We start from the raw sequence: 25,015 nt of genomic DNA on the forward strand, positions 1-25,015 counted from the left end.
TTTTTGGTCGGCTTCGCTGGAAATTTTTCCGGCGCTCAATTAGGCAACGCTGGCAACACATGGCTCTTGTAAGAGTTAAAAGTTAACCGGTTAAGTTTGTAAGTCACTGACTGAAATGGCCGACAATGCTCAAAAAGTAAGAATAATAATTGGCATAACGTGGCTTTTCGATGTTTGTGTTTACCCTTTTGTCTAGAAGACAAAATTTCATTTCGTGTTCTAAAATTAGTTCTAGCCCACGATGGCACTCACGAATAAAGTTAGATGATGCAAACGTGCGCATAGGAAATTGTTTGAACAAATGAATCTTGTCGATAAGAATTATCATTGACGCTTCTATATTTTACTTTACAGGTGTTGCAGTACAAGGAAACAGTAAAGAAACAGGTTGGCACCAACTTTGTGTTTAAATATAATAATTTTTCTCTGGGCCAGACCCAAACGTTTGTATTGGTCTGTGCATCTCACCTGGGATTGCTCTGCATGAAACCTTTTATGTTAAAAGTTGTCACAAGGTTTGTGCTCCTTTAGTATTTGTTTATCGGCAGGCAGAGGACCTCATCAACAATGGATTTCCAAGAAAGATAGTGGAGCTCAATGATCTCCTCGCCACACCACTTTTTAGCACGAAGAATCTAGAAGAAGTTCACCAAGATCTTAAAGTTCCAGTTCCTTCACCCATCATTTCCAACAAGTACTAATTTACATCTGAAGTTTGTTGAGTTGAAATCCAATTCGGTTGTCTTTGTTTAGTCATGACAGCTGTGAAACTGAAACCAAGAAAAGGAAACTGGATGAAGTTACTGCTGGAACACCTGTACTGGTGCTACCTACCGGAATTGTCCCATGTAATTCTCACATTAGACAGATGATAAAAATTGTCAAACCTTACATATGGCATCTAGTGGAAGATGCAAACCTGGTAACTTACCCTTCCCTTCTTGCTTGCTTCTCTTTGTTCAGAAAAAATTTAAAATCTCAGCTGATTATACCTTTATTCCATTAGTTGAAAATGTGGATCTCATTCTTGATCCCAAAAATTGAGGATGGAAACAATTTTGGGGTGTCTATCCAAGAAGATATGCTAGCTGAAATAAGAACAGTTGAATCTGAGGCCGCTGCCTTTTTTGATCAGATTTCTCGGTATTTTATCACAAGAGGAAAAATTGTCACAAAGGTAATCCGTAATTTCATTTATTATTAAAAGGCATCTTGATTACGTATTTATTTTTAAAACTAGGTAACGAAATATCCCCATGTTGAAGATTTCCGAGTAACTGTCGAAGAGCTTGATGAAAAGGAATATGTTAGTTTGAAACTGGTCATGTGCGAGATTCGAAATCATTATTCAACACTACATGACATCATAATGAAGAATCTTGAAAAAATTAAGAAGCCACGTACTTCCAACGTGGACAACTTATATTAATTCATTTGATGAACATTCGATTGAGCATATTCACCGGGACTTTCCATCCGATTTCCTGTCTGCTGGTGAAGGAATCATGATTGATAAATTAAAAGTCAATGGAAATTAATGTTTTGGGCTATTGTATTTCCGACACCGATCACGATTTGCGTTTACCAATATGCTAATGACTAACAGATTCCGTTTTGAAGTTTTTTATTTCATAGTACGAGGATTGTGAGATTCTAAGGTAACAGATCAACAGAACTAAGGTGAAGTAAGAAGCAGACAAAAAAAGGATTCGCTCATCACTTCAGGAGGGATACATTTTGCAGGTAAATACGTGCATGTCAAACTTGGCGATTTTGGAGCTTTATTGAGTTTAATAGTTTGATTCCTTTCGAAGTTTTATTCCTAACCAAGAATTTACATTGAGGTCTCGTGACGACTCTTTCCATTGCGATTTCCTTCACGTTTTCTAGCATTTCGATCCGGTCCCAATCTTTTTATAGCAAACCACGAGTGTTAGCAAAAAGGACATGTGACTTTGAAATCAATGTATACTGCTGTTTAACTACTCACTTACCCGCGTGAATGAGTCGAGTGACGAGGTCTTGGTGCGTCGATTTCGTGGCTAGGTCCTGCTGTAATAGCTAAAGGTGCTCCTGTGTAGCTGGACGAGTTGGATTGACGATGTGGACGTGACATTTCTACACGAGAAGGACCATGCATTCCTTGATGGGTGCGAGCTCTTCGGTTCCACTCATCGTCAAACTGATGCGCTTCTTCTGTTAAGCGAAATAAATTGGTAAGCGATTACACGTCATCAATATGTTACAAAACAACCTTCTTCAATGTTGATAAAATCCTCTCTTTCTTCTGAGTCACCAGTAAAATAGTTTTGTTCTTTTTCGACGACATGTCCGCGTTCCCCAAGGTGTCGGCCTACAGCCATCTTACGAACTCCACTGCGTGAATCGCTGACACTACGCTGAACTTCTCTTACACCTCCGGGAGCTGTGCGAGTGGTAGTAGAAGCTTGATACACCTACAAGTAGAAAGACGCCATTTGCTATCAAATTGGAATGTGCAGGGAGAAAGAAAGCTAAGCTGATCTACCTGTGGCTGGCCATCTGGACCAGTAGTCATTGTCATGAGTGAACTACTGCTATACATTGGGCTTGCCCCACCACCGAAACCAGGCTGGCCCTAAAATTGATTTTGCAAGTAATTCAGTATTTCTCTTTCTTAAAATTTGTTTAACTTACAAAGCTCTGAAACATTTGCCCAATTGAAGGCATTCCAAATGGATCAACCATGCCCATGGGAAAGCCAGGCATTCCTCCAAACGGAACCATGGAACCAACAGAGTGCCTTTGAGGAGGTGGTTGAATGGACATCATCTGGTGATGCATCGGCATCATGCTGGCAAAGGGATCTTGCATCATCGAGTTCATCATCGAGTCCATCTGATGCATCAACTGAGAAGTACCCCTGTAAGTGCAACAAAACTTTTAATTATTTTCACCGTCAACATAAACAAAATGCACTTGAACAATGTACAAACAATATTTATATGTGAGCTGTTTGTTTTTGGTGGGCTTGTTGAAGCAAGGTTGGTTCAAAACTGAACCTCTACAACAAGGAAATGATCGACCATGGGAAGGAAATCCGAAAGTCTGGGAATTATAAGGTAATAACAAAGAGAGTTGCATGTTTAGGGCGTAGGGAAATGTCAAATAACGGTACGAATGAGCGGGTGATTAGGCCTCAGGTTGTTGGTTTCCAACGTTTGGTTAGCCAAAGAATGGAAAGAAACTCACGCGAAAAACGGATCTTCACCATAATCCCGAAGAAATGAGCCAAACATGATTGCGAAGTTGAATTTGGCTTTGGGTTTCTCGAAAGTGCTTCCACAGTGCGAACACTCGGTAACCGTCAGCAGCGTTTAATGGATTTTCACTCAATTCTGCTTTTGTCTTGCGCCGTTGCCAGTAAAAAAACATCGTCTCCAAATATCCAGATAGATAATTTGTATTCACAAGTCACAACTAGACTAGGCCATTTTCATATTAAGTCAATAGAACGTTTACATTTTTCTGTATTGACAATATTTGGCTTTTAGTATTTTCGATAAGGTGGTCTGTACATGGGAGGAGGACGATACACCTGGGGTGGAGGATAACGAGGAGAAGGACGCATTGGGTAAACTGGCCGCGGTTGATAGACAGGTCGTTGTTGATAGACGGGAGGTGGTTGATAGACGGGAGGTGGTTGATAGACGGGTCGTTGTTGATAAACAGGCTGATTTTGCGCCATGGTAGCTGGATTTTGCTGGTGGGTAGGATGGACTGCTTCCGGTTGATTATGTTGCGCTTTAGGGGCGAAATTGGTGGCTCCATGCGGAGCCAAAGACGCTGCCCCCGGTTGCGTAATATCGATCGGCGGCTGTTTTTGCTGAATTAAATTGGATTGGTCTGATTGTTCCGCTAGTGGAAGCGAAGAGGAGCCAATTGGGCCTTCAGGCATAATACCAAGTTCAGCAAGCTCAGACGGTGAGAAATCCTGAAGATCTTGTTGTGTCAGCTTGATTTCTTTGGGTGGAGGTGGCTCGCGTGGGCAGCATGGAAATTCACCAACTTCGCGACAAGGGGAAATTAGACCGAATTTCTCAATGTCCAGCTCATCACGACCGAAAATGTGGCGATCATTTTGACACGAATCTTCAGCTTGGCAGGGACAGATCTCTCCGGGAGTCGAGCCGTCTTGTCCCGCAACCGCTGCCAAGAAAAAAAGTAGCAGACCATTTTCCAACCACTTTCTCATTTCTTACTTTCAAAACAAATATTTGGAGAAGAAATTCACTTCCTTACTACTCAAACAAGACTCCTTCGACTGATGAGCAGGTGAAACGAAGATCTCTTTTTATTAGACATTTGTTCACTTAAGCCAAACTACCTTGAAGAGTTCAGGTAAAGAACCTTGTCTCATGAGGTTATAAATGCGGACTTTATGAACCGTAAAAACAACGCAACGATGCAAAGTTGACCCATAAATAAAGAAGCTATTTGTTTTGTTCTTTTTAAACAACTGCAATGTTTTTGTTTCTTCCAGGTGTGTGGTTTCCCTATTACACATAGATCACGAAGGACACACGTAATCTGCAGATGGTGATAACTATTGGCATATCGAATCTTCTGTTCATATCAAATATTAAGGTAAGGAATCCACAGACAATATAACTGATAGCTTTGGGCTTTGGTAAGATTTCACGCAGTCACTTGCACCATTTCGCCATGGGTGTGTTGAGCTTATTTGTCGCACTGAGTTTAGCCATTGCCGCAAGCTCAGGTAATATTCATAAGTTAAGTTAACTTTTCTATTCAACCTCCAAGAATATTTGCCAAAACTTAGGAGCGGCTGTTAATGAGAGAAATCCTAAAGCCAGCGAGACAGTCTGCTACGGAGATTTAGGATGTTTCACTACTGCATCGCCTGTAAGACAAATTTATTCAACTAATCATCAATTATTTTTAATTTTTTGGTTCGTTGTTTTAGTGGACATCTGACATTCGACCCATGTAGGTTCCTTTCGCAAGGTTTAATTTGTTTTTATCTTTTAATGTATTTAAACATTCTTTAGTTCAGCATTACCCGAGGATCCGGCAGTGATCAACACCCGATATTTTCTTAATACGAGGTTTACCTAATCAAGCTGTACTTTTGACCCGTATTCTCATACGCTCTCTGAAATTTTTTCAATGAAGGCAAAATCCAGTGGAACCTATTACGCTTGTAAAAGACGATGCATTAGGGTTATACAATTCCCCCTTTGATTCGACGAAAAAAACGGTATTTCTGGTTCACGGTTGGACGAATGATGCCAACCATCCATGGATCAGGTCTTCCGTTGCCGAAATTCTAATTAACGTGAGGACTTCCTACAACATTGATACTATACTAAAGTAAGACATGGTAACGCTTCCTTGATTTACAGGAGGACGTCAACATAATAAGCGTTGATTGGGCCCCCGGAGCGGGATTACCTTATCTTCGTGCCTTGACAAACACGCAAGTGGTTGGTGCTGAGATTAGTCTGTAAGTTGTCTAGTCATTGTATCTACTACCTTTTATCTTTTCCTTTTTGACTTCCTATTTCTATTATTTTCAATTCTTGTAGCTTTATTCTCTTTCTCGCATCAAAAACTGTTCTGGACTATGCAAACATTCATATTATTGGCCACGATCTTGGAGCTCACGTAGCCAGTTACACCGGTCACCGTCTTTACGGTATTGGACGTATCACAGGTAAAGTGTTTGTCTTTCTTTTTTCTCTGGTTGGTACGCTTTTATCTGATTTTGTTTTTAAACTGATGCAGGTTTGGACCCGTCAACGATCTATTTCGAGGGCGGCGACATAGCGACTCGTTTGGATCCCACTGACGCACTTCTGGTGGATATTGTTCATACTGATTCGACGTATCCTTCATTCGGAAGAAATCATGTCGGTTTAGGTTTCCTGACTAATCTTGGTATTCATTTCTTTGTTGAACAATTTGCATAATAGCTGGCTAAAAGCTTGGTAACATTTTTAAAATGAAGGCCATGTCGACATTTATGTTAATAATGGGCAAGCGCAACCTGGTTGCCAAGATACCCTCGACAACCTAGTGAGAAATCCTGAAGATTTGGTTACCTTGACCGATCTCGACGGTAAGTGACATTTCGTACGGCTACGAGGAATTGTTATTAAATTTTTGTATTCCTTTAGGAGCCTCTTCGATTGATCAATACGTTTGTTCCCATATGAGAGCTGTTGATTACTTCGTTGAATCCATTAATTCTTTCTGTCCATACTCGGCCTTCTCGTGCTCTTCTTGGGATAGCTATTTGAAGTACGCTTTGCATTTTTTCCTCTTTTGTTTTTATTTTTTCTGAAGTATTGAAAACAAATCGACAAATGTTATTTTGGTTGTTTGTTCTAAAAGGGGAACTTGTTATTCCACATGCCGCAACATCAACTCCTGCACGTCTTTAGGCTACCACACAGGAAAGTATCCAGCTAGAGGCACATTCCATCTTGATACCCAATCAACAGGACCGTATTGCAGTAAGTAGCAAACGTAAATACATTTCTCAACGGACATGTAACCCTTTTTATGTCATAACAGATTTGGTGCTTCGAGTGGAAGTGGATGTCTCTCCAAATCAAATCGAAACATACGGCTCAATTAAATACATCTTGATTGGTGACGTTGGCCAGACTAAAGAGGACGAACTCTACAAGTATAACTTTAGATTGTCAAATTACGTTACATTCATTATAATCCTGTAATATGCGTGCAGCGGGATCATATCGAATGGATTCATTCTTAGCGAGTACGTGACAGTTGCAGGAAGTAATGCCTACCGTATCGGGAAAGTTGGATCTGTCCGTCTCCGCTACTCAAAAGACGCTTTTAAGGAAAATGAAATCGTCGTACAAAGGGTCGTTGTTCAGCAAGCCAATGTCACTATTGACGCAGTCGAGTAAGTTGCGTAAAGTTAGTTCTCAGCAGCAAATTCAGATGTACTCATTTTGTTTTCCCTTTTAAGTAACATTTTCCAGGGAGCTGTTTTACCCGACAATGAATACGTCACAGTGTTCCCAGTTTAATTAATGTTTGAATTTATTTTAGAATCCGCCTTTTGACGAGCAAATGCATTTTAATGGTTATCATAATTAGACAGCATACAGAAGAGAATGAAACGAATCTTAGCTACGAATCGAAACACTGCAAATACCACAGCTTTCAAAAACTAGAGCTGTTGGTATTATCGTACAAATTTTGTATTGTACCAGGCCAACTCTAAACAACTGGGCCCAGTTACATTGTACTTATTCAAATAACTGTTCGTTGTGTAGGGATTTTCGCGAGCAAAGAAGCGTGTAAAACCAGAAGCTTCCAATCGTTGCAGTAAATTGTATTTGCCAGGGATGCTCTCCGGGTTTTCCAGATGGATCTCCATTGCAAGTTGCTTAACATTTAACAAATCTCCGTCGTCCAGCCAACGGGAAAGGACAGGCCATTCTCCCCCTTCAATGTCCATCTTCAGATAATCGATGATGGTGTTTGTGTGATTGAGCATTTGACGAAGAGACGTAAGGCTCATGATCTTCCAATGCCGCTCGTTCCGTTCGTCGTCCTTCTCGCCAATACCCACACGGTAGAATAAAACCTTTTTTGAATGATGGTGTTTCCAGTACCTTTGCATCGAAAACAGTAGAAAATGGGACAATATCCATTTTGATGAAGGTATATGCAACAAAGAAGCAAAGACGTTACCAAACAGAAGGATCGAACACGTAGACGTAACACCCGTAAGATTCAATCTGCTCATCAAACGACCATTCACCGTTATTTCCGAAGGAATAAACCACACACTGATCCGGTACGGGAGCCACTCCCTGATCGAGGCAGACAGATTTCTGTCCGTCAAGAAAAGTCAACGATGGCAAACGGTTGATCACACCACCAAACTCGTAGTAAGTTTTGCAGGCCAAAATGTCCCTCCTGGAGAAAAATGGCAGCATTTCTTTCCACGTCAAACTTCCATTTGGTGTTGAAGGCGGCAAATAAAAGGTAGAAAGTATTAGTTTCTGTTGGTGGTAGCCTAAGAGGACAAGGCAAATAAATGAGACGAGAGCACTTTGCCGCCAACGATCTATCATCCTCAACTACTTGGTAACTAGAATTCAAATGTTTAACCAAATGTTTAACGGTTAGAGCAGGTGGGCGTGGCCTGTCGGTCGCTGACATATGTTTCTTTTTATTGAAATTGTGCTACACAATGGGCGGAAACTTGTAATTAACCATCAAATCGTCTTCCTTCCGACCGTCTGCACGCATTGCTACAGGTAACTGACCCTTGGAAGAATAATTGACATTGAACCAGGCCAATTCGTAAGCATTTTTCATCCAGCGGTTCTGGCGAGAGAAGAAACGGACATATCCAGAGTCTTCCAGTCGCTGAGTAAGGTTGCGGTAGTAGTGGAGGCGGTCGGAATGCAACAGATGGACTTCCATGCTAATCTGTTTGACAGATCGGAGGCTGCGGCCATCCTGCAACATGTGCTCCAAGATGAGCCATTCGTCTCCTTCGATATCAATTTTTAGGAAGTCAATTGGCCGGTAGCTGTGTAGCAAGTACTTGCGGATGGATGCTAACGTAGTCATTTTCCAGCCTAAATGAAGCCAAATATTGTGTTTCAGAAAAGCTGATGTAAATCTGGAATGTCGTGATTGCCGTTACCGCCAGAATCTTTTTTGGTATTAATTGTTCCTAATCCAATGTTGAAATAGTGAATGCGTTGCGAATTGTTTGGCATTTTAGGAAATTGAAGCGACGGGTCGAATGCATAGACATCGCAACCGTATAGAGCCATGGCTGATTCGAAAGACCAATCATCTGAGAGGCCAAATGAGTAGACGACACATATCCCTGGTGGCGGAGCCAGACCTGGATCGAGACAGACGGACTTTTGGCCGTCAATCCCAGCTAAGGTCAAGTTTTCCATTTCATTTCCGTCCCGATAAACACGCCCTCCAAATTCAAAATACAGACGGCATGAGCCATCGTTCCGCCACAAAAAGAAATCGTGGCCGACAACAATGTTGTTGCCAACAGATCTAAAGGTAGACCAGGTGTACGAGCCTCTCCAGTCGATGGATGACGAAGAAAATACGATAAAAACGATATAAAATCCAGCAAATGCGAGGAACAAGAGTCCAGCCGTCAATCGAGTAACATGTTGGCGTTCCTTCTTTGACAAATTTTAAAATTATAGGAACGGCTACATTTGCAATAATTAATTTAAACCTACCATATTACAGGATGGACCGAGAAATATAGTTAATCCGCCAAAGAGGAGAACTAGAAATGAAATACCATTTGTCTGCGAAAGTATAAACTGCCTTCACTTTCTTTTCTAGGAAGAGACCCTCCTATTGCGCTGAGTTTCCTGTCGCTTTGTGAACCAAACGATGAGGACACAATACTCGATGTTACATAGCAAATGAAAATGTCCTTTGTTCAGAAAGAGGTAGGGTGTAGTCGCAAGCGAAGCAGCAGGAAGTCTTAATGCAGATGTCCCACGACCATACTATTACAGGTAACTAAATATGACAAGTGAATGCAACGTTCGACTGATCAATTTGTATAACTTTCAATATCGAAATACTTTGCATCCTATGCGCTAGACTAAGAGGTTGATGTATATGGAACCCAAAACCACTTAACCGTGTTACAAGCAGAAAGCAGCCTGATAAACGTGACATGTCTGTTACGCGGCCGTCTGGACTCCAGGCGTGCGTGATCGAGGGGCTTTGCCAAATTGTCTTAACAACAAAAACCCAGACATTGTAACCTTTTTGCGCAGCAGTAGTCGTTTTATTCTTCTCCATTTACGGAAACTGCGGGACGAGCAAAGTTCATCGCACCGGTCATAAAGAAAGGAGAAGGTGGAACCTCAGCAACGCACATAAATCATGCGAGTAATTCAGCCCAACCCTTTCTTGGCTCTTGCGTATTGAAATTGTATTGCATCACGAGATGCAACTCGATTCCTGCATTCTCAGCAATATTGAAAAGGAAAGACTGCTCAGGGCGGAACTGTGCCCATTCAGTGTGAAGACGGTAAGCCGTTGTTTTTAAACGGGGAATCCCTTCATTGCTTTAACACATAAAAGTTCGACGAGGCCTTAAAATTGAAAGCTATCGCGTTTGGTAATTTTATTTTCCAACATTGTGATCCTACATCAAACGAGTTATTCATTTTTGAAAATTGCCTTTTGAGAATAGGTCTATAAGATATGGATTAAGGTAAATTAAAGATAATGGGTGGTAAGAGGACTAGGCAAACTATTGGCTGATGCTGCAAAAGTGTATTAAATTAGGCAACGATACAATGTCGCTTCACTTACAGGTATTAAATAATTTAATGCATATTCTTTCTTGTCGTTCGTGGCAAATTATGTGCCGGCACATCGAGCAACTGCTGGTGGTGGTCTGCAGGCTGCAACCGAGGTGGAGGTGCTGATGGCAAATGCGGTTAACGTAACTGTCGACGTCGACGTCTGCTTTAAAAATGGCGGGAGAACGGCGTTCAAGATGGGGTTGAAGAAAATGCGATTTCCGGCAACAGGCTGTGCATTTGAGCCAGGAAAAGGTAGAAAAAAAGGACCGTATGGGCCACCATAGAAACCGGGTTGGATTTCTTGTGGATAAAACGAGTAGCCGAATGGAGACATCATCACGTACTGTGGATCAGCATTGCGCGCCTCCCTGTTAGGTACCGGTGTAGCCTCAACTCTATAAGAATTACAAGTATAAATGAAATTTCAGCTAAAATTTTGACAACGTCTCAACTGAAAAACAGAATTTACCCTTGGACAGCAGATGGAAGAATGGAAAATTGCTCGTTGTCGGCTTCTTCCGACACTTCCAGGATACCACGTCGTCGGCGACCAGAACAAAGCGGTAGAGCAGCCAGGGCGGGAGCGTCGATAAGTCCCCCGAATGCACCAGAGGTACATGGTACCACGGAAGTAGACGTCGATACAGTTGTAGTTGTCGTGGTTGTTGTTACCAAAAACCTGGGAGCTACCACATTAGGCCCATAGTGCGGCGCATAGTAGTTGTCTTCTGCCTGCTGTGCTGTGGCTGCACAGGCCGCAAAGACAACTAGTAGAGATAGCGCTAGACGCATTTCAGACTTTTGCCAAAGCGAAATTCGCTTGGGTAAGTCTTCGCTTTCAAACGAAGCACTGTACCTTAAACTCAGAATGTCTGTTTTTATAGGGAGTAGAAGCGGCATCCCTCGTGGAAACTACCTTGTCTTTGGCTTGACATTGCCAGTCGCAAGAACTACCCAATAAGCACATAGCTTTTTCGGCGTCTTCTAATCGTCTTTGCTACAACGCCACGTAGCCAAGGTTGCTTGAATAATGTCTGCAAGCTTTGAAAATGTATAATGGCGGCAAAAAGGCATAAATCTTATGATTCTTTTTCTTTTACTTTTTCGGGTCCATTTTACAGGACAGCTGCACCTGACAGTGCGCGTGAAAATTTATCGCACTTCTTGGTTCTTAGCATGGGCGGATAAAAAGTCCAAAACACCATCATTTTGAAATTGGTTTAAGGGCAGACGATAGCTTTTACCAAAAAAGGAGGAACCGCAAACGTAGAAAAATGCAAAAGGTGAATTCTTTTAATGCTGAATATATTGTAAGTAAAATCACGTTCCAAAGTGCTAACAGTTTTTTAAATGGTTGCTATTCAAAAATGCAGTCCGGTGTTCTATTGCACGTCTATCTTTACTATCAAAAGTGTTTGCTGGGTCAGTTGGTTAGTCTTCCTTTGGCATTGTATTATAATCTCGATACCTTGTGTAAACAGGTAAAACTGGGAGAAGTATTGATATAATGTACGTATAAGATAAAAGTAGCATAACTTGTTGTGTTTCTTTTGCAGGAATGTATTAACTTATGCAACGGTATACAGTGTTGCTAAATAGCAAACAGACAGGTAACTCGTATATATTGCTCACGTGAAGCTCAATTATGGGTTTCGGTTTTCTTCAAATGATGGCTCAAGTATACGGTTTATTTGGCAGGAAATTCAATTAAACCTAGTCGCATCGAAGAGCATTTGGTGGTGGACTGCAGGTGGCGGTCGAACGCGAAGTGACGACGGTGAAGAAGGTTGACGTGATGGTTGACGTCAATGTCCCCTTAAGGTTAGATGGAACTAATGCATTAAACACACTACCGATGGTAGTGCCGAATGCGCGTTGCTGGCCGGCAGCAGGGTATCCGTAGTTTTGAGGCAAGACGCCAACAGGACGGTAGTTGAAGGGACTGCCATAAAAGCCAGGTTGAATTTGATGGTAGCCAAAAGGAGATATCATCAAATACTGTGGATCCGCAGCACGACTCTCTCGGGCTGACGGTACTAAATGTGTAGCCTCAACTCTTTTGTTATTGAAGAGAAACGAAAAAAAAAACATTTTTGGCTAGAAATCGGAAGATGTTAAGACGAAGACAAGAGCAAGATTTTACCCTTGGATTGCTGAAGGATTAATTGAAAATTGCTCTTCATCATCTTCTTCAAACAAGACGCCTCGTCTGCGACGACCGAGAGAAATTGGGCATTTGGCAAGAGCATCAACTGCTGCTTGATCGGCAAGCCCAGCGAATTCTCCAGAAGTACAGGGAATGGTTGAAGCTACGGTGACCGTAGTTGTCGTAGTAGTAGTCGTAGTTGCGAAAAGCCTTGGATCTTGAATGTCGTAAGGAATTTCTTCCTTTTCTTGAGCTGTGTTAGTGCAAGTGACAGAAAAAACAAATACAGGAAGCAAAGCTAACAGACGCATTCTGAAGAGTAGCAAAATTTGGAGCTCAACTTTGACAAGGCGATACGTACAGTCGAACACTGTTGATCATCACACGAGAAGACCCGCCTTATATACAGACTGTGCAACCGTTGGAATTCTGTTTAATCCATAGTCCTTGAAAAACTCAATGGAAAGAGCGAGTTTAATTCTGACGAACTTCATTTTGAATTTTGCAGACATCATTACGCCTTTGTTTTTAACACATTTGTTGCTGAATGGGGTCCTAATTTCGCTCTGAGAGCTTTGATGAGGTTGGTTACGAAAGAAAATTCATAAGCTGATACTTTTTCCTTTTTTTTACGAGTAAGCTGCACCATGTTTAGCAAATGAAATTTGTTCTCCGCATAGGTAAGTTTTTCATATTTAAGAGGTCGAGACATCCAGCAGGTAGAGGCAGGTAGGGAGTCTCCAGACAGCAAGCCAGTGCAAATATTCAAGACAAATGTAAGTGCTTTCTTGTGTTTTCGCCTTAATTGTTTGCAAGATAGTCAACGACCTGCCTGTGTATAGCAGTAGCAACCCCGGAAGAACAAAGGCATCTTGCCAGGGTGTATACACTTATTTACATTATGAAAGAAAAATGTAATGGTTATTTTTTTAGTTTTTGGGGAGGAATCTTGACTAGCCAATATACGTAGATAAGCATTTTGGCCTTGAAGGCTCGAAATTACCCAGCCTAGAAACTGCGCAGCTCTTTGCTGCTTCGTTACACAGCTACATTTTGCGTTGCTGCATGTTTGTCGATTTGCAATTCGCTGGTCGACAACTGTTTTGGGCTGAAGCAATTAACTTGCCAAGGAGATTCTTAAGGAATAGACGGATGTAAAAGCTACCGTACAGGCGAAAGCGTTAGTTTGCAAAAGATTGCCAATGTTTTGCGTATTTTGGATGCAATAAGGAAGTATTTGTAGGTTAATTTATAGGAGTGTCACGATGTATAATTTTTGTAAGATATCTAGCAGATACTTTGTAACAGCGAGTTTTTTTATTTTTGTGCTTCGATCAAATCATCAGTTTTTATGAATGATATTTGTTAGCACTTCCAAAGTAGGAAAATGTAACTCGACCAGCTAAACTCGACAGAACCTTTATTCCACTCCCTTTTTCTAAGTTGCTACCATTTTATACTTACATCTGTTAAACGACATTACAGATTTTAATGCTGGATAGCTAGTAATTAGCGTCTCACGCCACTACTAATTATGAGTTGAAAATTTCTATTTATTATTTGCGAAAACAACGTGCCATTTAATGTTTTCTGGGAAAAAGGGCGGAGCTACACACTCCAGATTTCACAGATCACCGCATTTCCTTCGTTTCTCAGCTGATAGTTTTTTGGGGGACAGCGCCACCAGTGTTTACTATTAGAAAATCGTTTGTTTGTTGACTATTCCTTAAACATACATGCACACTTGTTGGAAATAATGGGTGCATTTATTTTTCGTCGAACAAATTAAACGTTGTTAATGTGTAGTTAGTTGGGTTGTTGTTGCTCTCCCTTGTAAAACTACCCTTTTTCGCGCAATTGTTAATCTAATTCTTTTGGGGACTTTGACTTTCGGATGTCACCTAAAAACAAGCGGAAGGTCATTCGAGGCGTCATGCCATTTCCTGAAATTGAACATTCAGAAAATGTGGTATATGTTCGCAAATGGTTAAGATCTATTCAGACTGGCACCATAAAGTATGACAGTAGGAAAGAGTACGTAGGCTTCTAAAAGTGAAGAACAGCTCTGGCGTCTTTGGTAAGCGGAAAAGGTACTGCAAAGAGAATCATAGTTGCTATCTTATGTACTGGGTACTGCTTTTTACCGAAATTAAAATATCGAGTGAATTAAAATTAAATAACAAGCAAGCTACTTGTTACATAATTTTATTTTTTACTGGTCGTTTTCTTTTATTTGAAGCAGGAGTCAGTGTTGACTCTGCTTGAAGTAACAACTACTGTATTTTCCCGTAGCATCCACCTGATTCTGTTCCCTGATTCAGGTGTGCAATAGCTATTTGAACACCAACGCCCCTACTGGCCGGGGGGAAATAGCACATTTTGACATTAGTGATCCCCGGCTGTCGGGGGGAAATAGGCGTGACCGAACACAGGATGTCTTGATGCCAAACAAGTGTCATCTCATTGGCAAGATTGTAAAAAGATGTTTAAGGTATTTGACAAGTGTGTAATCGTGTTAATAAAGTAACTTTTCGGTATTGTTAAATTAGTAGGAAAAACCTAAAGTTGGAGGACGATACATTCATTTCTCCTACTACTTTTGTAAAACAAATGGTAAATTGGTAAAATGAAACAAGTTGTGACCTATTACTTTAAATAAATTGTTTTCAAAAGTTGAGATTTATTCCAAATCTTCAGCTTCCCAGGAAGACACCCATCCACAAAGCCCTGGGTGATAGATGATCTTCACAGTGGGCACGACTGTATTGTAAATTGGTATCACTTTTACAAAGCCAAACAGGTCTAACAAAAATGGCATTTTCAAAATTGTTTATATAGAATTATGCTGCTTCTTTGCTTCATTGGACAGCAGATTAAGATCACGTGTCTAGTGTCTACTGTGAAAGAGGTCATGTGTCTCAACGAAAATGGCTCCTCTCTGTTTGTGACATCAGACCTCCCCAGTGTGTCATTCTGATGCAGAACTATTGAAATCAAGTTGAACATTTTGAACCATCTCAGGCCAACGCTGAAGTTCTAGGTCTGTTGTTTTTTTCTGCTTGTAAACCCATGATTAAAACTAATTGAAGTGCAATTTATTGTCTTGTTTGCAGAGGTATTAGAAAAGTCGTCGGTTAGTTTCTTCGCTGTCCGATGCTTCAGTTGGAATGATGTTCACTTCCTCGACGTCATTGCTCACGTAATTTAATAACTTTGTGCTTCAAAAAAGTTCTGCTTATCTTCAATTAAAAAAAAAAAACTTTTATGTATTATTCTTATCTCGGGGTTATATCGATCCGCAAAGGTAAATTGGAAGAGGGTATTCTTTTCCTTGACATAAGAACGGAAATTTAAGCATTAGCAAGTCATCCCAAACAGATCAAATGCACGAGGTATTCCGCCTCGTCCGGCAACTTACCATCAAGCAACGCATCCGAGTGTATTAAAGAGGAAAGTAATTGACCAAATGCCGACTCGACGATTTCCATGCAAGATGAATGTTATAAATCCAAGGAGATCTGGTGAGCATGATGCAACGGACTATGTCATGTCAAACCATTAGCTGAATACAATGAATACCGTCAGTTCCCCAGAACGCGAGGTAATACTATTGAATACAAATTGATAGAAAAACATTTATATATTGATCCATGTTTCGTTTTCTTTACAAAGGTTAATAATCATACTGAATCAAGAGGCATCAAGTTAAACGAGATTTTAAAATGATAACAGTTGGAAGCGCATGTGGAAATTTCGAAGAACGCTACCTAAACATTACCTTTAGTTGCTGATTATCTCGAAGATAAAATAAGTTATTTTTATAAATTGAAGTGCATATCTGGGCTCCCTTCTTTTCTGTGGCCCCGTTTCCCCTTGACTTATGATAAGCCCGCAGGGGGTCATGCCCCTACTGTGATCAGCAGCAAAGGTTGTGAGTGCGCTGTCCGGAAAGGGGACGTGGGGGTCCTCAAGTTCTATGATATCATTGGAGGGCGAAGAGGCTACCCACAAATCCGAATTAACGGTTAATCGCTCACGTAAAAACTTGTCCGAAACCTTCCATCCTCTTCCGGCTTCTCTTAGCCACTCCCCGGGTAATCTCCCCGGGGGCTCAAATTCAATTGAGGCAGTGTCTCGGCTTGTCTTGGTTGATGGCAAGCGGAGACATTGCCTTAAACTACTTGCTGCAACTTAAACAATACAAACATTTAAAAATATAACTTTTGGGTTTCTTCATTTTACGCATGTTCTTCCATTTGTATTTCATGACAGATATTAATTCTAATTCCATCTACTCCACACATATGAACGTGCATTGCCCTTTTATGGAGTTTCTAAATGAGTATTTATTTATTCAACATTTGCGGTTTGGGAATCGAACCCACTACCTTCAGCTTACAAAGCCAATGCTCTACCACTGTGCCACAACTGCTGTTGTTATGCAATCTACTGCTCTTGCACATTGCTGTACCTAGGTGATGTTGTACACAAAAAGGATTTGATAGTATTACCATTATTATATTCTCTGTACAACTCCGCATTTAACTTGTGATTTTTCAGGATTATACACTAATTGAAAGTGCTTACCGTTGCGTGAACAACATTTATTGACTAATCTGTAACCATAGAGCATTTTAACTCTGCCGGGAATCGAACCTAGACTTTCTGCGTGCCACGCCGGTGCTCAACCATAGAGCCATGAGTTACGTAAATACAGTGACTGTATTTCTATAAAATGTAGCTGCAACATGTGGACACTTAGAAATAGAAAAAGTTTAAAATATTTGCCTTCACCACACAAATAACAGTGGATTTACTAAATATGTAAATAAATACCGTTAGACTAAAGCTAATATCCTTAGAAACCCAAAAAGTAAGGGAAATATAAATGAATCCGTGGGGTCTTCCACGCTTTTTCACACACACGCACTTTTTTAAAAAATAAATTAAGTTTGTATTAGTTAAGCTTACAGACTGAGTGAATTGTTCCATTGCTCGCAAGAAATGCTTGCTTACGACGCGAGGAATGTGATTTAAAGAATTCAATATCCAGAGATTTCCCGTTGAGTTTAGCCTTTGTATTAAAAAATTGTGTTTTAAAAATCGGTTCAATTTAGATTTCTGTCAAGGAATGCACTTCTGACTAGGCACAATATCGAATATTTCAAAATTCTATAGTATGGTTCACTGAAATTACTTGTAAGGCTATTGATTTCTGTCGCTTCCATAAGTTAAACCTGATTCTGATTGAAGTGGTTCTTTCTGCAAATGTAAAAAACAATACATACTGCTCGTAAAACACCTTATTATTAAACACTACCTCTGCGTCTTCTCCGTCGACCAATAAGTATTTCACTCCTTTGTAAAACGTTCGGTTTTTCGTAAAATATAAGATGATGAAGTCACACATCACCGTTGTCTGCATAAGAGATATCAGCCTTCTTAGTCTATTACAGACAATGGCTTTTGTTTTACAAATCAATAAATAGTTACCACTCCAAGAAGAGCAAGTCCAGATCCAATATTCAACAACGTTGGAAGTATGTTAAATTTTCCACCTTGTCCTCTGACCTCAATAACGAAACGAATACCGTAAGCTTTGATTAGCGTGCGGCGATTCTCCTCGTGATAATTGGCGTACCTGTTTATTTATATCAAAGAAAATTATTTTATCTTATACAGAGAAAAAAAAAATGATTCACGAACCAGGATATTTTAAACTTCAGTTTTACCTAAAATTCCAACCAGGGGCGATATTAGTGTTGGGATCATCAACTCTTCTGAAAGTGTAAATCGGTTTACACAGTTCCATAAAATCTAGATCTAGATTACAATTCCACTCTATGGAAATGACAATAACTCCTCCACGCACGGCAAGCTGCGTAAAATTTTCACCAGCGAATGAAACTATATCGTCGATTCGAAAGACTGGACAGAACGGATCTCTTTCTGGGTGATAATGACAAGTCTGAAGATACGTTTTGTTGGCATCTTGCAGGATGTTCCTCCGGCGGAATGTTTTACCAAACTGTTAACAGAAACATATGTAGTTGACTAAATTTATGAATAAAAATGTAACCTACTAACCAATTACCATTGGAAATTCAATAAAATTTTTTATCAGAACAGTAAAATCTGCAGTTTCTTCAAGTAAAGGCCGATCTAATCCCCTGAGGAAAAATAAATAAATAAGTAAAAGAAGGCGAGAGTACAAATTAACGAAAAATTTAAAATTATTTTACGCACAATGGGAAAACATCTTGTTCTATCGGACACCAAGCAAATATTTCGCAAACATTTACGCTTGAATTAACATCACTAGGAACGCAGCGACCTGTCATAGCTCCGTTTCCAATTGGTAAGGAATGTCCTTCATGGCACTGGGAAGGCGTATTGCACAAGGCCCCATGCACACCTGGGTCCTGTGCAGGTACATTTCAAGATGATATTATATAAAGAAAGGTTATTTTAGATGAAGCACAGCTTCTATTTACTACCTCACTGCAGGTTCTCCTAGTTTGATTCGGTGTAATTATGATATTTGTTGTAACAAAAAATGCATCATTTTCGGATGGAGGAACAATTAAATCTGATGTATCCCAAATTCTTTTGTATATTTCAGGAACATTTCTCTGGGTATTGGTGAATGCGACACCTTTGACTTTGGTCACAACTGCACTCTCAACACTACAAAATTCTTGATAGCCTTTTTTATACACCATAACATATCTGTATTGGAAAAAAACTGTGTTTAATGGAAGAAGTAACAATGACAGAAGATTATAAATTGATGACTACTTACCCAACAATGTATGACAGCACACAGAGCTGCAAAAATCTTCCCAGGATACCAACTTTTTTACTTCGGATGTGCACAACTTTGGGAGTTTCATACCAAAAAAGGAAACTAGACATGGATTTAAAACACCCCATTGTGAGAGAAACGTTACAACTTCTTAAATTATACCAGCATGGAACATTGATTAAGTGTTGATTGAGAACTTGAATTATTTCAAAGTAAATAACCATGAGTTACGGCAGCCAGTAATTTTGATAACTGTGCGTTTTTCGCTGAAATATGGGTCTTTATCTACTACTGACTTAATCTTTATCCAGTAAACGAGGACAAAATGCGTAACTATTGATATTATTCTATAAAATTACAACCAAAAAATGTGTCATCCAACAAGTGAAAGCGGTTGCTATGTCTATTTTCACAATTGACCACAATTTAACTGTAAACGGGAAACAGAAACGAGAAGAAGGATGAAAGAAATAACTGACAGCTACAACTGTCAGAGTCTCAGAGAACGAATACGATTGCGTTTGACTGCTTGTTTTTAATGAGATTACACTGCACAGCGTTGTCGTGTAGTCTGTTCAAGCAGTCAGGTAAAAAAAGCACGCACGGAAGAGGAAGAGCGAAGAGGCCGAACCGCCGAAGACGCAACGAATTTTAAATTTTGACAATCGACTAAAATCACACAGCATAATCAAAATTGAACGCGGATCTCGATTAAGTTATTGGTTTTTTCGTTAAATCAGCCATTTTTAAATAAATGAAAACGAATTGCTGTTAGCGGACTAACTTTATTTTTTATTTTTTGCGTTTAGTTCAAAAACTATAAGACCAATGAAAAAAGTAACTTGATATCCGTGATTTTCATTCAATTCTGAATCGAAATCATGTATTTCAAATAAAATTTAAAATTTAGCCCAAAATGAAAAAGTGGGAAGGGCTTAGTGGCATGGTCAAAATTGAACGCTGATTTCGATTAAGCTATTGGTTTTCTCGTTAAACCAGTAATTTTACATTTCAAATTACCTGGTACAGCCATGGACTACTAAAACTTAAGGACGGGATTCTTTCTTATCTCGCCCAATCAAAGATTTGGTTTTAAGTTAATATAGTTTTAATACATTTCATTAAACCGGAAAGTCGGTTACTTCCCATAAAAGAGCTGGCGTGATTTTGTATTAAAATATTGGGGCTCTAAAAAATTAATTTTGTTAATTTACGTAGAATTTGTGTTAAAATTCAATAATTATTAATCCGAATTTTATGCTTAATTTTATAGCTAAAAATAATTTGTGTGACTTAAGCGTGAGCATGTTTATTTTACGATTTAACTTTCTGAAATGGTCTTTTTTAAAATTGAATTGTTTAAATATAATTCAACTGTGTAGGATATTAATATTTATATCATATTAATAATTGTTATCTAGTGCATAAGGTGTGCCTATGTCGCTATTTTAAAACGCTATAATTATAAGTGTATTTAAAAGCGAAAAAGTTGGCCATATTTACATCATTTGCCATAGCCATACTTAGCCCTTAAATGCCGTTGGCTACTTGACGAAGGCCGGAGTCACGTGACTTTTTGACTTAGTTACCAAAGTGTACCTTAGTTACCATCCCGGCCATTTGCAAACAGTAAGCATATGATTTTGCCATTGGCAATAGGCCAATAGCACCTGCTTTTAGCTTTGCGAAAGCATCAAAATTTTGCCGCTGAGGGCAGCACCGAAGACGCGACGTAACGGTACGACGAAGTGGTTTCTGCTACTCTTCCCATTCCCTCACCACATCACGGGAAGAAAAGTTTTTCCAAGGGCAACTTGATTTTATTTTATTTTATTTATTTTATTTCCAAATCTGAGGTTTTTAGGTCCTGACTTGGCAACGCCTGTGACAATTACTCGTCTCGTCGTCTGAAGTGCTTTCAGCATTCTCTGCCATTTTAGATGTAGAATTTGTCACGGATAGTCGTGTGATACATTGTCTAGTCTTTTATCACTAAAATGCGTCTTTTTGTAACTCTTTGACTTAAACCAAAAAAACTTAAACCAAGTTTTATGTACTCGTAAATTTAGTTGATCGTATAAAATATTTTGCCATACATGCGAATGCCTTAGCCTCGATAGGAACGTCATCCATTATTGAATTACGTTATTTAACGTTAGATTTTTGGCTGGTTTTGTAAACAGCCAATCAATTCCTAGTACTAGCTTGAAGGCTTTTTGTCAAAATTTTGAATCTTGCATTTTAGTTATTGTATGTCATACAAGTTTCTAGTCTGTGTCAGCCTATAGGGTCCAGCAATGTTATGGTCCCCTCTCACAGTAGGGTGACCTACATCCTTTGTAACTGAAAATGTCTAGCTATGTTATAGCTTCAGCATTATGAAAAAGTTTTTCATCTTTTAATTTTTTTTGGTTTTTGCTTCAGGTGTTGGAACAAGTTATTACATGGAGGTGAAGTATCAATAGGAGACTTGATTTGTTAACCATTGGTTGAGATAACAAAAGAGCATGGATTGGTAAGAATCAAAATAAATAATCCTTGACATTCAAATTCTTTTTATTTTGTCTATTGGTCAATATAGGACCACAATTTCATTTCCCCGCTCGTCTTTGGAATCCTGGGGTGCTCACAGTTGTAGCAGAACATTCTTGTCTGCTCAGGCCACAAATAATGTATAACAAATCTATCCACATCTAGCAAGGAGCCAAGTACCATATCATACATAAAAATGCCTGAAGGTGGAGTATTTTGTCTATCTTAGATCACTTACAAATTATGCCCAAATATGTTAGACTACCTATTGAGTTTCTAGATTTGCTTTTAGACAGTATAGCTATTAACATACAAAGTTAACACTTTTGTCTTGGATTAGTGGAAGAACGTGTAGTGCTGTGTTCCAACATTAGAGAGTTCAACATCTATGGGTGGTTTCATTGTTGTCAATGTTCTTCCCTCTGCTAAAGTTGATATTGCCAGTCGTTCGAACTAAGTTTTATGGTGCTAGCTTACGTAGTAGGTGAATCCTTTGACGATGCGGTGGCTTTTCATTATTGCTTGTTTCTTGTTGTTGCGTAACAGTAGTGCTTATTTTGCAAAACTTTTTAAAATAGCGTTCAAGATGTCTTGTTGACAAGGCATCTTGATATCGATAATATCAAATTAAACAAATTCATGATTGGAAACCACGATTTTTTAAAATTCGATGGGTTAAAAGATGATTAGCTGATAGTTCTGAACGTTTGCATTCCTACGTTTGTTTCATTTGTTATTGTTCTACGTCGTGCAATGAATACGTTAGGTAGATGAAATTACTATTTTATCTTTTGGTAATAAACATTGGTGGGAAAGAAGCCATGGCTGATTAAATAGAAAATTGTTTCCTCACGAACAGAACGTTTGCTACCACTGCATTACCTTTGAAGGAGACAACCTAAGATTGGTTTAATTACAAATTCCGACAAGGGAAACTGTGAAAAATAGGACACCTACTTGAAGCATTTCGCTGTTTAAAATCTGTGGCACCTAAGTTTCTCCTACCTAGTTCTTATCCTTAATACATTCTATTAAAAAAAACTAATTTTTTCCCTTTTTTATCAGATAAAAATGGATTAGAGGCATGTTGGAGTGATGTTCTAGAAAGCAGCATCCCAAGGGCAAGAATCTGAATTTAAAGGCTGATCAACACAATACATACCTCTGTAACTTCGTATTTCGTTGATGGTGAAATTGAATTAAATTGGAAATTGAAAGTTATTGAAGCAATTAGCCGGCCAGTTAGATGGAATATGTGAAAAGTTGCCGAAATGTCTGAACGAAGCAATACTCGAAACTTGGAATCAAGTCAGGAAACTGCTTGCATGTTAAAACAACATTTGAGTTTACAGTGCTAGAAATTTAAGACTTGTGGGACGATAAAGGCTCTAGATAGTGGGAATTTGCATTGCAAATCAAAATTGTGTGACAAGTACTTGTTGCCTGTAGACCACTAAATAATAGATCTAGTTGGTATGTCTTAAAATTAATTCCTTCTTTGATATTAAAAGTCAATACACAAAGATGTAAAGCAGTTGATTATGTATTATCCCACCTCCACCCACAATTCCACCACTGTTTCACATTACATGTTATTCAATACATACACCATACGTCATACAATAAATACAATACATACAATCATACATGCATACATACACAAACTCTTAAGTTAACCCGTTGGCTGCCAAGCCATTACAACCCGTAGGTTGCTCTACTACAGTCGCTACGCATCGTTTCAGAGGGATCCGATGAAAGGGGGACTAGTCCGAAGACAAGTCCGGGCTGACTTGACGATGGAGACCTTTACGGGAATGCACACCCCAGGTACTCCACCATCGCATCGACAAGGGGAAGTCCCTACTGGTGCATTGCCTACCGCGCCCTAAGGCGCAAGGCGACTGCCCCACCCCATGGTGATCAACCATGGGGCAGAACAGCGCCGCCGGTCCCTACAAGCTAAAAAAAAAAGGGGGAGCAAAATGGGTGGCAGCCAACGGGTTAACTTGTACCCTACACTATATAACAATACAAAACAAAACAAAATACCAAAAAACCTGAAGTTCCACGACGATGGCGATGAGATGAAAACCAGGCGAAAACCGTGAGGCGAAGACGACCAGCTTGAAGAGGGTGAAGGGAAGACAACCAGCTGGAAGAGGGTGAAGCGAAGACGACCAACTTGAAGAGGGTGAAGCGAAGACGATGAGGCGAAGACAACCAGCTTGAAGAGGGTGAAGCGAAGACGACTAACTTGAAGAGGGTGAAGCGAAGACGACGAGCTTGAAGACGATGAGGTGAAGACGACGAGCTTGAAGTCGATGAGGCGAAGACGACCAGCTTGAAGACGATGAGGCGAAGAGGATCAGCTTAAAGACGACGAGGCGAAGATGAGGACTTGAGGAGGCAGAAGAAAAGGTAAAGATCCGAACTGATTTGTTTACCATTGGCAATCTGTAAAACAGAAGCAAAAACATTATACAAAAGAACAATAGCGTCATAGAACACTAGATCAACCAATTATACATAAGATAGCAATCTATAATACTATAATGAAGCGATGACGTTCAGTTATGTAAATGTTGGTCGACTTAGTCACGAAGATGAAGGTGACGGTTGGTTGGAACACGAATAGGCCTTTAGAATAATGACGTGATGTATGAACTAGTCATGTAGTTCTAATAAAGGAAATTATATTACATTTATGGAGTAAGGATAACAAGCTAATTTACATTACCACGGTGAGGCAGCGGTGCTAAAGCAAAATTTGTTGGCAAGTAAAATAGAGAGAATTTTTACAACACTAATTAGGTGAAAACCTGCATTCACCAAATAAAAAGTCATATTAGTGAATAAATATGATATTATGAGGCAATTGCCACTAATAGAATCAATATTCGCTATTTAAGCATACAGAATCAGTCTTACTGTTGACATTCAAGCTTCAGAATCAAGTAGTCAATCTTCAGCGTCAAGCAATTAAGCTCCAGTGTTAAGTGCAACAAGCCTGATATAAACAAATTAATCAGCCAACTCATATAGCAGAAGGCATAATGTGAGTTAAATAACTTTTCCATGAGTAAATGGCATAATAAAAAGCAAAAGTATAGATAGCCTACTATTTCCTAGCTTAGCAATTGGCATAGCTGATAACATTCGAACTGACAC

At 39.6% G+C, this 25,015-nt stretch overlaps 8 protein-coding genes and 1 long non-coding RNA gene across 16 annotated transcripts; 3 read left to right on the plus strand and 6 right to left on the minus strand.

Annotated features, from left to right (window-relative positions):
• The first annotated feature begins 10 nt into the window (after positions 1 to 10).
• Positions 11 to 1,538, plus strand: LOC116916281 (proteasome activator complex subunit 3). Of its 2 annotated transcripts, none has more exons than XM_032921504.2 (6): positions 11 to 136; positions 355 to 387; positions 549 to 694; positions 754 to 922; positions 1,007 to 1,177; positions 1,241 to 1,538. In XM_032921504.2, the coding sequence occupies exons 1-6, from the start codon at positions 116 to 118 to the stop codon at positions 1,427 to 1,429; spliced, it is 729 nt and encodes a 242-aa protein (XP_032777395.1). In that variant the 5' UTR covers positions 11 to 115; the 3' UTR covers positions 1,430 to 1,538. The 2 variants fall into 2 exon arrangements, with proteins under 2 accessions (XP_032777395.1, XP_032777394.1); XM_032921503.2 differs by having other exon boundaries at positions 17 to 136; positions 546 to 694.
• LOC116916278 (myeloid leukemia factor) lies at positions 1,535 to 3,392 on the minus strand. Of its 2 annotated transcripts, none has more exons than XM_032921501.2 (6): positions 3,232 to 3,392; positions 2,677 to 2,902; positions 2,528 to 2,617; positions 2,255 to 2,456; positions 1,995 to 2,196; positions 1,535 to 1,910 (listed from the first exon to the last, which is right to left on the minus strand). In XM_032921501.2, exons 1-6 carry the CDS (start codon positions 3,276 to 3,278, stop codon positions 1,835 to 1,837), a joined length of 843 nt encoding a protein of 280 aa, XP_032777392.2. In that variant the 5' UTR covers positions 3,279 to 3,392; the 3' UTR covers positions 1,535 to 1,834. The 2 variants fall into 2 exon arrangements, with proteins under 2 accessions (XP_032777392.2, XP_045025268.1); XM_045169333.1 differs by lacking the exon at positions 3,232 to 3,392 and adding an exon at positions 2,976 to 3,106.
• Positions 3,393 to 3,426: 34 nt separating this feature from the next.
• On the minus strand, positions 3,427 to 4,526 carry LOC116916282 (early nodulin-75). The gene has a single exon (XM_032921505.2). The coding sequence runs from the start codon at positions 4,232 to 4,234 to the stop codon at positions 3,530 to 3,532; it is 705 nt and encodes a 234-aa protein (XP_032777396.1). The 5' UTR covers positions 4,235 to 4,526; the 3' UTR covers positions 3,427 to 3,529.
• A 16-nt stretch (positions 4,527 to 4,542) lies between these two features.
• Positions 4,543 to 7,161, plus strand: LOC116916275 (pancreatic triacylglycerol lipase). Of its 3 annotated transcripts, none has more exons than XM_032921495.2 (14): positions 4,543 to 4,626; positions 4,804 to 4,905; positions 4,967 to 4,989; positions 5,052 to 5,108; positions 5,176 to 5,338; positions 5,406 to 5,506; positions 5,589 to 5,716; positions 5,788 to 5,940; positions 6,011 to 6,121; positions 6,180 to 6,303; positions 6,397 to 6,518; positions 6,580 to 6,694; positions 6,755 to 6,937; positions 7,004 to 7,161. In XM_032921495.2, the coding sequence occupies exons 1-14, from the start codon at positions 4,576 to 4,578 to the stop codon at positions 7,062 to 7,064; spliced, it is 1,494 nt and encodes a 497-aa protein (XP_032777386.2). In that variant the 5' UTR covers positions 4,543 to 4,575; the 3' UTR covers positions 7,065 to 7,161. The 3 variants fall into 3 exon arrangements, with proteins under 3 accessions (XP_032777386.2, XP_045025265.1, XP_032777388.2); XM_032921497.2 differs by having other exon boundaries at positions 4,596 to 4,759; positions 4,823 to 4,905; XM_045169330.1 differs by lacking the exon at positions 7,004 to 7,161 and having other exon boundaries at positions 4,591 to 4,759; positions 4,823 to 4,905; positions 6,755 to 6,941.
• On the minus strand, positions 7,053 to 9,771 carry LOC116916277. Of its 3 annotated transcripts, XM_032921500.2 has the most exons (4): positions 9,273 to 9,747; positions 8,702 to 9,209; positions 7,735 to 8,633; positions 7,053 to 7,655 (listed from the first exon to the last, which is right to left on the minus strand). In XM_032921500.2, exons 3-4 carry the CDS (start codon positions 8,118 to 8,120, stop codon positions 7,223 to 7,225), a joined length of 819 nt encoding a protein of 272 aa, XP_032777391.2. In that variant the 5' UTR covers positions 8,121 to 8,633; positions 8,702 to 9,209; positions 9,273 to 9,747; the 3' UTR covers positions 7,053 to 7,222. The 3 variants fall into 3 exon arrangements, with proteins under 3 accessions (XP_032777391.2, XP_045025267.1, XP_032777390.2); XM_045169332.1 differs by lacking the exon at positions 7,053 to 7,655 and having other exon boundaries at positions 8,199 to 8,633; positions 8,702 to 9,212; positions 9,273 to 9,771; XM_032921499.2 differs by lacking the exon at positions 7,053 to 7,655 and having other exon boundaries at positions 8,199 to 8,633; positions 9,273 to 9,769.
• A 546-nt stretch (positions 9,772 to 10,317) lies between these two features.
• On the minus strand, positions 10,318 to 11,279 carry LOC116916280. Its single transcript, XM_032921502.2, has 2 exons — positions 10,834 to 11,279; positions 10,318 to 10,759 (listed from the first exon to the last, which is right to left on the minus strand). The coding sequence occupies exons 1-2, from the start codon at positions 11,262 to 11,264 to the stop codon at positions 10,420 to 10,422; spliced, it is 771 nt and encodes a 256-aa protein (XP_032777393.2). The 5' UTR covers positions 11,265 to 11,279; the 3' UTR covers positions 10,318 to 10,419.
• Positions 11,280 to 11,908: 629 nt separating this feature from the next.
• LOC116916283 lies at positions 11,909 to 12,894 on the minus strand. Its single transcript, XM_032921507.2, has 2 exons — positions 12,508 to 12,894; positions 11,909 to 12,420 (listed from the first exon to the last, which is right to left on the minus strand). The coding sequence occupies exons 1-2, from the start codon at positions 12,819 to 12,821 to the stop codon at positions 12,078 to 12,080; spliced, it is 657 nt and encodes a 218-aa protein (XP_032777398.2). The 5' UTR covers positions 12,822 to 12,894; the 3' UTR covers positions 11,909 to 12,077.
• A 4,679-nt stretch (positions 12,895 to 17,573) lies between these two features.
• Positions 17,574 to 19,858, minus strand: LOC116915847 (P2X purinoceptor 4). 2 transcript variants are annotated; one of them, XM_032920981.2, is made up of 9 exons: positions 19,537 to 19,857; positions 19,313 to 19,417; positions 19,008 to 19,239; positions 18,757 to 18,932; positions 18,605 to 18,680; positions 18,243 to 18,538; positions 18,004 to 18,151; positions 17,831 to 17,929; positions 17,574 to 17,772 (listed from the first exon to the last, which is right to left on the minus strand). In XM_032920981.2, the coding sequence occupies exons 3-9, from the start codon at positions 19,230 to 19,232 to the stop codon at positions 17,716 to 17,718; spliced, it is 1,077 nt and encodes a 358-aa protein (XP_032776872.2). In that variant the 5' UTR covers positions 19,233 to 19,239; positions 19,313 to 19,417; positions 19,537 to 19,857; the 3' UTR covers positions 17,574 to 17,715. The 2 variants fall into 2 exon arrangements, with proteins under 2 accessions (XP_032776872.2, XP_032776871.2); XM_032920980.2 differs by having other exon boundaries at positions 19,313 to 19,858.
• Positions 19,859 to 21,235: 1,377 nt separating this feature from the next.
• LOC116915853 lies at positions 21,236 to 23,068 on the plus strand. The gene is made up of 4 exons (XR_004390311.2): positions 21,236 to 21,654; positions 21,740 to 21,830; positions 21,897 to 22,053; positions 22,913 to 23,068. It is a non-coding gene; the product is annotated as an uncharacterized LOC116915853 (long non-coding RNA).
• Positions 23,069 to 25,015: the final 1,947 nt, after the last annotated feature.

Source organism: Daphnia magna, linkage group LG2, assembly GCF_020631705.1.
Source record: "Daphnia magna isolate NIES linkage group LG2, ASM2063170v1.1, whole genome shotgun sequence".
NCBI classification, from domain to species: domain Eukaryota; kingdom Metazoa; phylum Arthropoda; class Branchiopoda; order Diplostraca; family Daphniidae; genus Daphnia; species Daphnia magna.